A 17,484-nucleotide genomic window follows, 5' to 3' on the forward strand; every position below is an offset into this window, starting at 1 on the left:
AGAAGCTCAGGTTTAAAATAAATACATTCATTAATTGGAATTAAACAAATGCTGCCGTATTGATATGTCTGATCAGTGATCACTCCCTATGACATGGGGAAGAGAAGAGGGGAGAGTAGAAAATGGGAGGAGAGGATATACTATAGAGGTTTGTACTGAAATGTATGAATTTCAGTACAAACGTGGTTTTAAAGAGGGATAAACATACTTTTTGGACATGCCCGCACACACATACACACACACACATACACACATGCAGTGTGTTTGTGTTGTTTGTGTGTGTGGGAGTGCATTGACGTATGTCCACATCAGGACTGTCGTATGCATTAATTATTTCCTGGGAGAAGTTGACCAAAGAAGAATGGTTTCAAAGTTATTGTTTCCCTCAATTCCCTGTCTGCCTAACGGCTGCTGGATTAACACATTCTGATTGGTTAACTGACAACACGACCACTTGCTTTGTTTCAGATCTACCTGAGGTAACAAAAAGACAAATAAACAAATGCCAAAAAACATGACATTTAAAACATTTAAATTGCCAACTCGTTACGGTGCATTCCGTCGATATCACCGATATCACCTTTTCACCTATCCAGTGTTAGTGGTACATCTGAGCCATTTGGCAATTTCAATCTGCGACGTGGAAATATAGAAGGATAAGCAGAGGGTCACCAAGCCCCCTTGAATATTTCTCCTCAGTAGAAATATGTATTCCTGAGCTGAGCTGAGCTGAGCAAACTAAAGGTTGCATCACCAACTTGCTCCACGAGCTCCCATGGGAAATAAAATGCAGACCTCTATTAAAACTAAGTGGACATATGCTGCATTACAGGCTGCAGAGTGGTGTTGCCATGTAAAGCACTGTGTCAGCGAGTGGCGACCATATGGTCTCTCTAAATACCATGCCAGACATCTGGTACACACACACAAACACACACACGCACACACACGCACACGCACACACACACACACACACACACACACACACACACACACACACGCACACACACACAAACACACACACGCACACACACGCACACACACCCAAACACACGCACGCAACGCACATGCACACACACACGCACACGCACACGCACACGCACACGCACACACACCGTCTGCCCCAAAAAAACTTTTTTAAGCGTATTGCAGATGCTGTGAGGATGTTTGCTGTGTCTGAAATGCATCCTGATGTGCACAACTTGCACAACATGTAAAGTTGAAAGACAAGTGCAGGGAAATGAGTTTACAGGATGGACAGTGATGGCAGAAGTAGGCCTACTCTTTTTGAGGGGCGCTAGCCCCTCCAATGCATGACATGCTTTTGAAATTATGTCATATCTGGCAGCCAAGTCTATGGTCCTGTTGTCAAAAATATAATTATTTTGAAAAAAAATTGGGAAAATAAAAACGGTCCAATATAACTTTTCCATAGTATTGATGTATGTATGTGTTAACCTCTGCTGTTGGTTAACACATGTGCCAGCGCCAACACACACACACACACACACACACACACACACACACACACACACACACACACACACACACACACACACACACACACACACACACACACACACACACACACACACACACACACACACACACACACACACACACACACAGCAGCGTTGCCCTGCCCCTCTTTTCTCCTATCCTCCACTGCACTCTTATCGTTGCTCGTATTTCTAGTTATTATGCAAGCTATGCTCGTCAAGATGGCATGTGAGATTGTGCGTAACCTCCACAGCCCGTTTTTTTTTTTTTTAATATTTTTTATCCCGCGATTTTGTAACCCATTTTTCACCCCTGTGTCAATCATCTAATGTGATCCTGGGCTCTACACACCCTCCGCCAACCTAGTCCCCATATATGGGGGACATGGGGAGAGCAACGGACTTGAACTCATGCTTCCATCATGCCTGAGTGTCCAAATTGCTCCTTTACACCTGACAGGGGGGGGGTTTCCCTGGTTGGACGTAGCGCGTGGAAGGAACACATTATTCCAACCAGTTCCTTTCCCCTCCATCAGGCGCCCCGGCTGGCCAGGGGGAGGCAGTTTAGAGACCAGGATTACTGCATGTTTTTTGTGAGGGTACCTACCCTAGGGGACACGGGGAGAACATGCAAAATCCACACAGAAAGGCCCTTTCGCCAACCCCGCCTCAGGTATGGGCACTGATGATACGGAGGAGGAAACACACAACACAAGTGATGTTTGGAAATAGCATGCGCGCGTGTGCGTTTGCGTGTGCATGCGCTCGCGTGTGTGTGTCAAAATTATCGGATAGCCTATTGTTTGAGTAGGCTGGCTTTAGAACGGATGCATTCGTTAATATCTGAATTGAAACCAAGATGATGAACAAGAACTTTACTTTAATGTGTACTTTGGTTTATGATCCATACTATGTATAATTGCGACCGCAGGTCACATTTACTATGAAAACGTGCTCCATATATGGCCAGTACAGAATTCATTCCATATGTTGATCTGACCCCCCCATGCCATGCCAAAGCGAATTGAAAATTGTATATGTGTATGTGTATATTCAATCAATCAATCAAGTTTAGGGCACTAATGTGACTGATGTCTCCTATAACTCCACCCTGTAGCCTACATTGTCCTTCACATCATCTTCGTGCAGGTTTTTAACCCCGCTCCTCAATTTCACCTCACAAACGTTTCTGACAGCCAGGAACCAGGCTGTCCGTCTGCTTTGACAGGTCTGGATCATGGACTCGGACTGTGGCTGTGGGAGTGGGGGGTGGGGGGGCTGTTAGTGACAGATAGAGTGGGGGTTGAAGGGAGGGAGAAGCTATAGAAGTCCCTCCTATATCAGAGCTAAGGGGCGTTGAGGGGCACAGCGAGGACACATGCAGAGGCCATCGTCCACCAAGGATGGATGGCTGTGGAGCCTTTAGCCAGATGAAATTCGACCAGTCACATATTTCACTTGCTACCTCGCCTACCTCGAGCGTCCGCGTGCATGTGGAATGTCCCCATTTAAATGCATGAGGGCACCTCCTCCACCGCACATGAAGAAGATTAAAAGAGAGGTCTGGAACCTTTTGTTTTACTGTGTAAATAAACTTCCAAGGGGGGCTGTGTGGGCTTTTTTCCCGCCACAAATTTGGTCAAAAAAGGCAATTCTTTTTTAACCAATCTAAAAAACAAAATAATCATTTGATTAGGCTATAGATTATATTTTATAACTTTAACTAGGATATATGTTTAATTTAACCACTTAGCCCTATTCAATTATGTTCAATAATGTGCCGATTTACAATAGCCTAATGGCATGCCCAAGATAGATAGGGACGCTATAGATTGAGAGTGGTAAAAAAGAATTCAGGACATCTGACAACTGAACTGCATAATTGCCGATACCGATGTCGTCACAAAAGTTAAATAATGGACCATCGGTCTAGCTCTCGTACAGTATGTCCCGGTATCATTTCACCACACAGCAGTGTTTGCAGGCAAACCCTGTCTTTATATCTGGTTATGGACTAAAGATATGTGCCATTAATAACCATTCAAAAGGTCATAATGTGAATTGATGTTCCCGCTGTGGGTTCTGTGGCAGCGGATTGCCTCTTCCACAATCCATTGTGTCCGGTTATGTGTCGCTTGAACATCGGAATGTCCTACTTAACTCCCCGAGTTTGTGTCGGCGCTCTCATTTGTCACAGATAATGTGACAGTTGGAGCCAAACATTGATTCTGTTGCTTCCTTCCTGCCATGTTGCACTGCCACGCTGCATCCCCACACGTCCATGTTGTCCCCACACGTCCATGTTGCACTGCCACGCTGCATCCCCACACGTCCATGTTGTCCCCACACGTCCATGTTGTCCCCACACGTCCATGTTGCACTGCCACGCTGCATCCCCACACGTCCATGTTGTCCCCACACGTCCATGTTGTCCCCACACGTCCATGTTGTCCCCACACGTCCATGTTGTCCCCACACGTCCATGTTGTCCCCACACGTCCATGTTGTCCCCACACGTCCATGTTGCACTGCCACGCTGCATCCCCACACGTCCATGTTGTCCCCACACGTCCATGTTGTCCCCACACGTCCATGTTGCACTGCCACGCTGCATCCCCACACGTCCATGTTGTCCCCACACGTCCATGTTGTCCCCACACGTCCATGTTGCACTGCCACGCTGCATCCCCACACGTCCCTCTCTCTGCTGGTATCATTGTAACATAACACCAGTGGTGGACAAAGTGCAATATATAAGTATACTGCAAAATATAAGTGCTCTGTTACAAGTAAAAGTCCGGAATTCAAAATGTACTTGAAAAAAAAAAGTCTTCTGAAAGAATATATATTCAAAGATTTGTGCCGCATTTTCACGATTTTTCAAAAAATAGCAGACCTACAAGCTCGTAGCGCGCCACTCGGTGGCGCGCTATGAGCTTGTAGATCTGCTATTTTTAAGTTTTTAAGTTTTTAAGTTTTTCAGTTTCTAAGTATAACATAATGCTTAGTTAAAACACCAAAAGGGGTTCCCGTCCAGAATGGATTAAAGTAGGCTACTCATTACGCAGAACGTCCCGTTTCAAATGTACACAAATCTTTTGAAAACAGCATATCTATACGAGTGAGTTTGTAGAACGGCTATTTTATCAAATGGCCGAAATGTACATAGGTCTGAAGAAGTGGTTAATGTATGTTTGTATTTGTAATAAGAATTACATTCTACAAAGTAACTAGTAATTAAAGTTTTCAAATGAATGTAGTGGAGTAAAAGTATTAGGATCCGAGATGTAGTGGAGTAGCAGTAAAAGTATTGGAAATTGGAATTGCAGCGAGTGCAGTAGGAGAGTGTGTCACACCTCCGGGGACGTGAACGGCTTTAGGAAAGAAAGGTGTGTGTGTGTGTGTGTGTGTGTGTGTGTGTGTGTGTGTGTGTGTGTGTGTGTGTGTGTGTGTGTGTGTGTGTGTGTGTGTGTGTGTGTGTGTGTGTGTGTGTGTGTATCTTACACTGCCCCTCAGAAAGAAAATAAAGAATCACACTTGTGTGAAGTGAGGTGCACCCACACTGTAGTTATATCAGCCGCAGATGTCTTACGTTGTCATTTACAGCACTAAAGAAACATTAAAGTCCATAGACTTGGCGGGTAAAGGAATTACACCATAACTGCCCTAAACAAACATTAAATTCCATAGACTTTGCCGGCAAACATTTTTGTTAATGAGGCTCCAAACAAACATAGACTTGGCTGCCGCATGATGTAATTTCAGAAAGCCATGCATTGGAGAGGCTAGCCCTTGGCACCTCTCAAGAATCAATGGATCAAGTTTTCCACTTTATGTTATGTGTCACCTTACAATGGATTGTCTTCATCAATCCACATACATTGCAATATTCCACAATGATGAAAACTTTGTGTTGGCTGTGTGCCAGATGTGGAGAGCGTTGTAAAATATGCCAATTAAACACCATCGCACCAACAGTGGATATGTATGTATGTATGTAAATGTACACCCCCCCCATCTCTCTCCCCATTTCCTGTCAGCCTACTGTCTGTCCCTCCATAAAAAATATAAAATAAAGGCGAATGCCACCAAAAAAAACATTTTTTTTTTACATATTCCACGACCATCGTGGTTTCCAATATTACACCAGCCTGCTTTCTTTATCCCGTTTTTATTTCTTTATACTCGTAACTTTCTTTCCTTCACCATGCTGATTGCAGCCATGGGCCAGCTGATTCAAATCAGTATTGATCTATTGAATTAATGTCAGACTCAGTACTCTCTGACAGTATACGCTTGCCATTATATTTAATGTAAGCTCCCATGAAAGGGTAAACGGCCATTCATATTAAGGCATTATACAATGTTCCTCATATTTGTTAGGTTTATACCGGTATTTCAATCTTGGTTTTACTTGAGTGTCTGCATTACAAACAAACAGACGAACGGACTCTGTAAGCGTTTCCCAGACGCAGTGCCAGAACAAATCTGAAGGGAATAGAGCTTTAAAGACCATAAATAGTTCTACAGTATGTCTACAACACAATAACTTCTGTTATAGCAGGTGGTGATAAGACCTAAAACACAAACACAACATGACTAGTCTAGATGCCACTGGTTCCAAAACATTGGGTCAGGACACAGTTGTGGGTCACGGACAAATTTGTATGGGTCACGACTCGATTAAAAATCCTCTCTCTCTCTCTCTCTCTCTCTCTCTTGTAGTTCTGCTAAGGGTTCTTACGAGAACCAGAAAATATGACCATAATTATTGTCTCCACCAGGCCGAAGGCATGGGGAGAGAGTATGTTTTGCACTCCGTCCGTGTGTGTGTCCGTGTGTGTGTGTGTGTGTGTCCTTCCGTCCGTCTGTTACCAGCTAATCTCCGGCACCGTTAACCCGGTCGATGCCAAACTTTGCACACACACTCCCTGGATGCCAACGATGAACCTCTGCCCCACATTTTCCAGAACGGCCTGTTATAGCGCCACCAGGAGGCCGCTTTGTGAAAAACAGGTTTTTGGACAGTACACCTACAGATTTTGTCCAAACATCACACAAATTGGTACACACTCTCTCTAGAGCCATTCAACGAAACAGGTCTTTCAGATTTCTCAGACTCCATCCTGATTGGCTAAGATTGGCTTCCAAAGTTCGCAGGAGTGCTCAGTTTCAAACAAAATGCTGCAAATCATGAACACATCGTGTGATTTCCGTGAAATTGTGCACGCACATTCCCACTAGTCCGAGGAAGAAATGCCACATGAACATTTTCAACTCAGCCTCATGGTGGCGCTATAACTGGCCGAAAAGTGTCTTTACCTCTAACTGCATGGATCTGTGGATAACTTTGTATGCCAACTCCCTAGAGGCCAAGGAAAAACCTTTGCCTGGAATTTTTCACATCTGCTCTTTATAGCGCCACCAGGAGGCCGACATATGTAAAACACATTTTCTAATATTACTCCTTCAGATTTTATCCAAATTTCACGCAAATCAGTACACATGTTCTCCATAGTCATGTGATCAAGACGGGTTTGTTTGATTTCTCATAATCCACCCTCATTGTCTACGATTGGCTTCTAAACTTTTCAGGAGTAGCCCGCTTTGTACCCGCTTTGTACAACTACTCAACGCAGCGTCCGATTGCGGTGAAACTGTGCATGCATATTCCCACTAGGCTGAGGAAGAAATGCCACTTGACAGTTTTCGAATCAGCCTCATGGTGGCGCTACAACAGGCCAAGCCGCGTCTCACACACACACACACACACACACACACACACACACACACACACACACACACACACACACACACACACACACACACACACACACACTCACACACACGTTTATATATTACTCCTACACATTTTGCCAAACATCACACACACTGGTGGAGACCTGTGCCCGGAAGGGCACTTTTTCTAGTTACCCCTGTTCTGGCCTTACTCCACTTGGTACCTATTTTTTTGGGCTGCACCTGCTTTTATTCCTACCCGCAACCTTATATCGGCAGACCAGCTGCTACTCAAGGTCACCACCATAGCAAGGCTTGTAAGTTGTAACAGAAGTGGATATAGAGCATTTGCGGTTTTGGAATCAATTTCCTCTGGAAGTTAGACAGACAAGTCACTGGGCACTTTTAAAACTCTCCTAAAGACTCACTTCTATAGTGTGGCTTTTTACTAGAGGATTGGATTGTTTGTGTGAGGACTCTATTGTACTGCCTCTATTTATTGCTTCTGCTTATTTGATTGCTTTTGTTTTTTAATTGAACTGCCTGTGCTGTCTTTTTGTTTCTTTTCAGCTGAGCTCCCTACCATTATTCGGTCAGTTCAAAGGAATGCGTCAAAACAGTTTTAACCGTGATTGTTCCTGTTTCAACTGTTTTTGTTTGTTTGTTTGTTTGTTTGTTTGTTTGACTGGTTGCTCTGCATAAAGTTCCTTTGTAATTTACCCTGATTTATAATGTATACATTGAAAATGAGGGCTTGCCCTCGATTGTTCCGAGTATAAATAAAGGTGATGATGATGATAGATATTCATTCCAGTTCCACTGTTCTTAGCTTACATACTGTATGATTCATGATGACTATTTTCATGTATTTGACGTATACATGTTTTTGTTCTTGCTTACTGCTAAATGCCTAAATTGTAAATTGTATTCTGTCAATTAAAATCCAACCAATGTCAATTAATGTATTTTATCGATATGAAACGGTTTTGCTGAAAATCAACTTTTAACACTGGCCCGGTTGCTAGGCAACACCTTGCATACCCCCAGCACCAGGAAACGTGCGTGCGCATCCCATAGAGTCCCATTTAAAACAGGATTTTCCCTCTATTCTCTGAAACTACGAGCGCTGTCCGTGGTGATGATCATACCTCCAAGGTTCGGTTCTGATTTGTGATTTTTTTCATCGCATCGCGATTGAAATATTAACGTTTCTGGCGAAAGATAAACATTGTGAGCTGATGCTATCATGAGCTGTTTCTTACAATGGATGTCTGCAAGCCGAGAAAACGACCAATCCCAGCTGGCGCAGCTAACTACCCTCTATGGCCACACGGTGGCAGTTACCTTGTTAATAATTAGTCTAATATGGAGTTCATATTCATATACAGTATAGTCCATTTGGTTCCATTTGAACACTGATGATTTTACAGTGTAGATTGGGGTCCCAGAGAAGAGAAAATGGTAGCAAATGGGATCAAACTGGAGGTTCTTAAAGAGAAAAAGGGTTGAGAATCTGTGAGGTAGACATTACCTTGTACAACGAGGAAGACCTGCGAGGATTTAGGTTTCTGTTTAGTCTGTATGGAACATGTGTAGGAGCCTTCATCATATACATTCACCTATAGAAATACAGAGGAGAGAAATATAGACACATTTCCAGACAACGTCACACTGGTAATGCTTACCAAGGTAAAGGTGTCACTATCACCTCTCAATTTGTTCCAAGCCAACTCCCTTGGGAAATGTTGTGACAGATGCTGAACGCTGGGGCATCATTAACAATGAAAATGTTCATTCTGCTTGAAGTAGCATGTGACTTTCTAGGGGGTTTTCGACGTGTTTCTGAATCCATTGTAAGCATTCGTTTTGCATGAAAAACAACGCCTTGGGCTAAAAACCGCCATAGTCGTCATCACAAATGTGATGAGTCATCACATTTGGAAGAAATGGCAAGGGAAGAACAGGGGAAACAAATCTGGCAGTAAATGACGCGTAAAGGAGCACTTTATCTTATAGTAATTTGCCCTCACTAATGCTCATTTAGGGCTACTCTACTTTAGAAAATTCCAAACGAAGTGCCTGACAACAGTGTATGACGCGTATGACGAAGTGTAGAAGACACAAACGTCTAAATATGAAACACCAACTGTGCATTGTTCTCTAATAGAACACACTGTATCGTTACTGTAACCTTCTATATACATTGTTATCTAAAACGTTATACTACAGTACTGTACTTTATGTACTGTATGTGCATGATTCTCTATAAGGCCATACTGTACCTTCTGTATGCGTAGACTGTACTCCAGCTGTCCTTTAGTCACAAGGTCTACTCGGGGGTCCAGGGACCACTTGTCCTGACCAGTGAAGATGATGTTGGATCGATTGAGCCAGGCCACCTTGGACACTTTGTCATCCACAAAACACCTGCGTTTGGACACACAGAGAGCAAGAACAGAGAGGTGAGGAATACTAATGAGGAACACTTTGATTCTCATCATTATGGGACAAAGAGAAAGGTGTGAATAAAAGGGTAAACCACTTTTATAATCTCATTAGGAGTGAAATGCCAAATGGGAGGAATTATAGCTATTACAAAGAGTAGGAGGACAGCGTGAAAACCAGTTTGGTTTACGGCAAGTCGAGGGTTTAAAAACCAAAGAAAATCAGAGACATATTGATTCAACAGTCAATGCAAATTGCACATTGTTACATAATGGAAGCACTTGACCTGCAACCCATACACTATAGTCAATGCTCTTCCTATCTACAGTACATGTGTCTGAATACATCACTGATCATTACTGTCGGGCAGAAACCTTGTATATCTATATTTCAACTTTCTGTATTTTTACATAAATGAATGCCCCACTTTGTCGCACAAGAGTGTTGCGTAAACATTTTGGAAATAGTCGATCAAAGTTTGAGCTCCATTTTCATTAGCTTTGAAAACATTTGAAAGTAAAGTGAAAGTGGTTACATGCAGACAGCACGGTTAAAAACCCACAGTTCCTGATGCCACCCCCAACTCATCTGACACGATTGTTCCATTTCTGATTAGAAGCGTCTCTGTTCTCGCTGTGACAAACAGACTGGCTCTGCTGGGCAGCAGGTGTATTAACAAGTGTTGGCAGACACTCCCCATGGGGGGGAGAGGGGAGCAGATGTGTGCAGTGTTATCTCATCTCCTCTCAGCCACATCTCGTCCTGTGTGACCAGCTGAGCTCCAGCTTCCCTCCTATAACCTGAGCTCAGAGCCTTTTTGTTCTTAGTTTGAGTAAATTCCACTCAAACTAAGAACATAGAGGAGAGAGACAACAGAAACTGCATTGCCAAATTGTATACTTGAGTCAGAGTGACTACTAATCTAAGATCATCCACAGAACAAAAAAGGAAAAAAGAAAACAACCTTGCCTCCTGGCTAATCTATTCTCTCTAAACACATTCCGACACACTGGAACACATCCAAGGCCCGAGGAGGGAATTTACATGTGAGGCACATCCGCTGTCGTCTTTCATTCCGCCCAATATCCATTCACAGCGATTCCCACGTCTTCTCGCTTTTAGATTTATTCATTAAGCAGTCGCGTTGCCAGCACCAGGCGAAGTGTGGCGTGTGGGCTTATACGTTTAGGCTTCCGAGAGTGCACAGCAAGCAGGAGAAAACAAGAGATACCGCTAGCTGTCTTTATCCATCAGGACATACTCACTCTTACAGAAGACACTGTATTCATCACAGAGATGTTCGGGATGCAGAAGGTGCCTGCTTAATGAACAAATATAAATGCATATGAAAGAAGACGTGGGAATCAATGTGAATGGATGTCATTATTCCGACCTCTCAATATTCCGCCCTCCCATAATTCCAAACTAACAGTAATACTATCCCTAACCTCGGTATTAACCGGCCACGTAGGTTGCTAACCCGAACCTCAATCTTAACCAGCCACACCTCAGTCTTAACCGACCACGTAGGTCGCTAATCCTAACCTCAGTCTTAACCAGCCACGCCTCAGTCTTAACCGACCACATAGGTCGCTAACCCTAACCTCAGTCTTAACCGACCACGTAGGTCACTAACCCTAACCTCTCTTAACCGGCCACGTAGGTCGCTAACCCTAACCTCAGTCTTAACCGGCCACATAGGTCGGACCAACGGGAGGTCGGACCCCCATGCAGGAGAGGGAATAAATGGAGAAGAAAGAGGGTACGGACGAATGGACGGAGGAACGAGAAAATGGAACGGAGCACTGCCGGGTGGAATGTTCAAAACAAAGCACCCGCAGTGTTCTAATGGAACCAACGTACCGGTAGTTATTATTTAGTCACAATCTCTTTTCATTGGTTCAATATCTATATATAAATGCACAAAGTCTCTGTACGTATGTCACCTCACAGCTAGAAGGTCCTGGGTTCAATTCCCAGTGGGGACGCTGTGGGCGTGTTCTCTCCTCCACGTCTTCAGTGCCTCTTCTGTGTGGAGTTTGCATATTCTCCCCGTGTCCCCTAGGGTAGGTACCCCCACAAAAAACATGCAGTAATCCAGGTCTCTAAACTACCTCCATGGCCAGCCGGGGCGCCAGATGGAGGGGAAAGGAACGGGTCGGAATAACGTGTTCCTTCCACGTGCTACGTCCGGCCGGGGAAACTCCCCCCTGTCACGTGAAAAGAAGCAGCTTGGACTCCTCATGAATAGAAGGAAGCATGAGGTCAGTCCGGTGCCCCCCCAGGTTGGCAGAGGAAGTGTAGTGCCCAGGATTACATTAGATAATTGACAGTTGAGACTGGGTGAAAGAATGGGTTGCAAAATCATGGGATAAAGATTATATATATAAAAAAAGTCTGTACTTATACGTCTGTAATCCACATAACTGCATGGAGAACCGTTCGCCTCACCGACTTCAAATTGGACACGCGTTCCACACCACCACAGGGAGTGCAGTGCTCAGTGTCCGTCACCGGTCTAGTTTATAAAGCCCACAGACACACCGCCGAACCACTTTCACTTTCCTGTCAAAATTAAATGTAGTAAAAAAACAATAGTGAAAATAGCTGATCTACAAGAACCGACAACCGTAACACTTTCTACGGTGACTTTGGGAACGTCTTTAGAGCTTTTACATCCAGATGTGTTTAAATCGACCATACGCCGAAACCAGCACAACATCACCCTGGCGATGTCATGACTGCCCCAGACAATCAGTTCAACATTCACTGTCAGTGAAGTATAGTAGCTCTTTCTTTGGATAACGTCACGGCACGCCACGCCACTCAAGGTAAGTGTCATAGACTTGTTTGTTACTTCGTGGCAGAGGAGTAAGAGGAATGGAGAGGACTGATGGTTTAGCTACCAGCCGTCCCCATGCTCTGCCTCCACCCCCCCCCCCCCCCCATCTCTGTCACTCTCTCACACACACACACACACACACACACACACACACACACACACACACACACACACACACACACACACACACACACACACACACACACACACACACACACACACACACACACACACACACACACACACACACACACTTTCTTTCCTAAAGCCGCTCACGTCCCCGGAGGTGTGACACACTCTCCTACTGCACTCGCTGCAGGGCGCCGCTGAGCATGCTGGGTAGTTAGTTGCGACGTCCTGTTCTGGCTAACGAGCTGCCCTCCTATCAGCTGTCAGAGCAGCGTGTGTCTGCTGCAGAAGGAGCTGTCAGGGTGTTTGTGCGAGTGTGTGTGTGTGTGTGTGTGTGTGTGTGTGTGTGTGTGTGTGTGTGTGTGTTGTGTGTGTGTGTGTGTGTGTGTGACGTGTGTGTGTGTGCATGGGGCTGAATGGCAATGAGTGCAGGTGTGTCTGGGGTCAGTCTTATCTGACCTGAACTGTTTGTTTTGGTAGGCCACAAGCTATTAGTAAAGAGGGTTTGGGGACAGACAATTCACTTCACCTATATTCAGGAGTCCAGTATACTGTATGTGTAGCCCACAGTCATCCCCTCGCAACACGGCCTAATTATTTATTTTAATGTACTTTTTACATTTCAGAAGAAAAAAAAAAGCCCCTTTTACATTGAGCTGCCCACTATATTTAGCTGCCCATACTGGAACTGTATCTGTCTGGGGGTACAGTGGCCTTTCACATAGAAAGGGGCCAAACGCCCGAAGTAGGCTTTTTTCTAGTTACACAAAGTTAGGACAGTCACTATAATTAATGAATGGACACAAAAAACCTGCATGCTGTGTTGTTGTGAGAGCCCAAACACTAGCAGTGATGGATGCCAAGCGTTGCTGTCCAGCACTATTCTTCCCAGACCTTGTTGATTGCTCTTCTGCAGTGTTAAATATACCCTGTCCCGCCTTTCTGTGCGGTGCCAGTGTGGACCGGTCAATAGGCTGCAGCTGACAGGGCTCTGTGTGGGCGGACAGATGCCTGGACATAGCTGCTGTGCTGGGTTGGCTTTAGAGCCGAGTGGATGGATGTGTGCTTCAGGGCAAGCTGTGGGGGGGTAGGACCACAGAGCAGACCAGACTTACTGTAATGAGAGGCCATGCACAGCCATGCACTCTGTAGCCAGAGTCTACCAGATGTCATGCACTGTACTCCTATATCCGTTCTCCTCCTCTCCCTCTGTTCTCTCTCTCTCTCTCTCTCTCTCTCTCTCTCTCTCTCCAGGAGTAACGTAAATATTCGTGCCTTTCGCCCAAGGTGCTTTTCATTTTTATATCCTGTGTGTGTGTGTGTGTGTGTGTGTGTGTGTGTGTGTGTGTGTGTGAGATAGAGAGAGAGGGGGGTAAAAAGGAAACAAATCTAAAGCTGTAACAGATCAAAGTCAGGTCATTCCTGTGTTGGCCCAGATAGCAGGTCCTACGTTAGCCCCGATAGGTTCCCTCAGTCCCTACGCTCATTCTGTAGCGAGATGAGGTCACGTCCAACCCCCCTCCCACTGCGGTTCAGAAACGGCACATGGTTTCCACCAGGAACACTGCTTACCCTTTTCTGCACATCGTATCCAAAAAGCAAAGGTCCGCCAATGGGCTAAACTAATTTTAATTTAGGAACAGACAAGAAAATCTAAGTCGCTTATTATGTCAGCCGGTTCCATGTTTTTCATGTCCCATTTCAGATCCATATAAAGCGATATAGGAAACGTATATACGTCAATCGCAGACAACAGATGGCTATTAAAACACGCATATATTTGTCAATAGCAGACACTGTGTTAAAAATGCCCATATATATGATGACCACGGATATGCTCATTTCACCAAACCTTTAACAAGCTAATTTAATTTGACCATCTGAGTCATTAGATCCTAACACACACCAGCCTGTAACAGATGCACATTGTTAATGATGAGTTAATGAGTCATTATCCTTAATGCACACCAGCCTGTAACAGATGTGCATTGGTAATGCCGCTTTTATTTTCTCAAACTAAAGTCTTTGTGACAAGGTGAATGTGTGCCTGCATACATGCATGATTACCAGTCTGTGTGTGTGTGTGTGTGTGTGTGTGTGTGTGTGTGTGTGTGTGTGTGTGTGTGTGTGTGTGTGTGTGTGTGTGTGTGTTCTTGCACGTGTGCGTGCGTGCGTACGTAAAGCAGTGGTGACAGCACCAGTTGGTGAGACAAGTGATGGACCAAATGCAGAACCAAAAGCATAAAGTTGAAGGGTGATTTATTCACAACTGGACAGGACATACTGTACAAGGGCAGGACACTGTGACAACAGACTATAAACTGGCAAGTGAACACTGAACACAGGGAGGTTTAAATAGACAAGACACAGGTGCAACATAACTACAGTCAACACACGATAGGCTGACACTAAACAGGACACAGGTGAAATACAAAGACTAATCACAAGGTTAGACAAGGCAGGTAGCAAACATTAGAGCAGACAGTTAACACTAGGAACTACACCACAATAAAAGTACACAGTTCGTGACACCAGTCCGCTTTTGAAAAGAGATAAAGTTAAAACATCTCTGTTCGTCTCTGTTCGTTAAACAGAGCAGTTGTGACGTCTCTGGCCTCGGAACACATCAGTGCCTGGAGCAGCAAGCCTTTTAATCAGGGCAGGACATGATTGTTTTGAGACCAGAACAAAAAACAGCAGGGGGAAAGTAATGACAAAAACAAAACAACAACAAATATAACAATTCAGACTTTTTTCAGGTCTCGGTTGATTGATGGAAATTGATGGAAATTGGACATGGCAAGGGACTGGCAAGAGACCTAATGGCTTTACCTGTGCCAGCAATGTTGGGTCTCTCTTCCAAACATGGATCGTGTTTTTGCTCTCCAGCAAAGGTGCTTGGACACAACGAGCTGGTGACAGATAGCAGCTCTCTGAACAGAGTGCCTCCATTAAACCTTCAGGGAGAATGTCTCTTTGCTCGTCCCACTCGCTCTGAAAGCCTCTCTCTCTCTCTATATATTGACTTTTCTACTTTCCTACCAAGCCGCCTCATCTCTGCTTTTCTGTCTTTCCTGCCCATCAATTCATCATTTCATTTTCGCGCATCCATGTGATGTGATGTGTGTGTGTGTGTGTGTGCGCGTACGTGCATGCGTGCGTGCGTGTGCATGGATACATACAGTAGTATGGCTGTATTACAGACTCTTTAACTGCTACAAATGGTACTTATTTTCTCTGCCTCCATTGCTGCAAGGCAACAAACCTCTTCTGATCCAGGCATTAGACTTTCTAAAGGGCTCCAGTGGAGATCATTCACTTCATTCATCATCATATCACATCAAATTAAATTCAAATATGATGTCATCATCATAGTTAAAAAATAAAAGTATGGCTACTGTACAAGAAAATGTACTGCATTTGGCCAGTGCTTCCTACACTAACGTATAGTTCCAAACACTGAATCATTATAATGGGTCTTGATGAAGCACTTCATACATAAACCATGGATACATAAACCATGAGATCATATCGCAGAGAGAACACAGTGTCCTCCATGATAAACCATTTGAAGAGGCAGGTGATTAGCTACAATCCTATCATCTAGCGACGGATCTCCTCTTGCCAAGGATACTTATTTGTGATTTTCAGTATGGCTACTGTATAATATGCAAATGTACAGTACACAGGATAAATTATGGCTATTGTATAATTATGCAAATGCTCTGCGTTTGGCCAGTGAAACTAAAAGAAACAACGCAACATCCCAGAATGCACCGCGGTTCCATTGACATCACGCTGTGGGCTACAAAAGCTCAGGAAAGCACCCAGAAACAAAAGACTAAACGCTTTAGAGAAGAAGAGATTCTAAAGACTTTGACGTGAAAACATAATTAAGTCCTACAGCCGCACATACCTCACTGACGTGTATTCCTCCCACGTTAAGACAAGTATAGTATAGTGGGGAGGGATGAGCCTTGCTCTGGGTAGTTGGGGATTCAATGGAAAACATCAATGGAAAAAAATCTCACAAAGAAAATATATATACTGTATATACTATATTTGGCATTGTGTGGTTTGTGGATCTGTGTCATCATCATATGGGCCAACATGCTCTCATCAGTGTTGGGCAGTAACGAGTTACTAGTTACGTATTACTGTAATATTATTACTTTTCCCAGTAAAGAGTAAAGTAAGTTATTACTCTGCCAAAACAGTTATATAGCACATATTACATATTACTTTTTGTTTTGTTGGATGCCGTTTGAAAACATTTCATTTAAAAGGTAGAGAGATTATTATTATTATTTTATAGCCTTTTTGGCTTCTTAATATTAGTATTCAAAACAATTGGATTCAGTTAAAAAAGAAGCTGACTTAACATATTGTGTTGTTGTACATTCCTTTTTTTGCGGGTGGGGGGGGGGGGAGTGATATGTAATATTATATAATATCAACAGTCTGTCTTGAGAGACTATAGGCTGCCTCAAAAAGGTCAGAGACTGTTGCTTTATTTTATTGTTTGTTATTTATGTACACAATATATACTGTCCGTTTTGAGATGCTGCAGCCATGTGTGTGCAGTTCAGATTGTTGATGTTGAATTCCAAATGTGGAATATGCAGCAGAAAAATGCTGATGAGAGACTGTTGACTATTTTTGTTTTATATCCTGCAATTATTCAGCTTGGCTGATTGGAGACTTCTTATTCCAATGAATTGGATTCAGTTGTAAAAGGAGCTGGCTAAACAGATGTGTTCTTTTGCGGGTGGAAGGGGCCCGGGTGAAATTTAATATAAAGTAATATGTAACTACTGTATATTACTCTTG

At 43.8% G+C, this 17,484-nt stretch overlaps 1 protein-coding gene across 1 annotated transcript in view; it reads right to left on the bottom strand.

The window, feature by feature from the left end:
- The window catches only part of LOC306914797 (limbic system-associated membrane protein-like), a 91,873-nt gene that overhangs the window by 19,690 nt on the left and 54,699 nt on the right, over nucleotides 1–17,484 (bottom strand). Inside the window, exons 2-3 of the mRNA XM_079491999.1 lie at nucleotides 9,521–9,665; nucleotides 8,770–8,857 (exon numbers count right to left, since the gene is read on the bottom strand). Coding sequence (XP_079348125.1) covers nucleotides 8,770–8,857; nucleotides 9,521–9,665 — 233 coding nt within the window. The remainder of the gene's footprint in view (nucleotides 1–8,769; nucleotides 8,858–9,520; nucleotides 9,666–17,484) is intronic.

This window comes from Electrona antarctica (assembly GCF_951216825.1).
Source record: "Electrona antarctica genome assembly, chromosome: 22".
Lineage (NCBI taxonomy): Eukaryota > Metazoa > Chordata > Actinopteri > Myctophiformes > Myctophidae > Electrona > Electrona antarctica.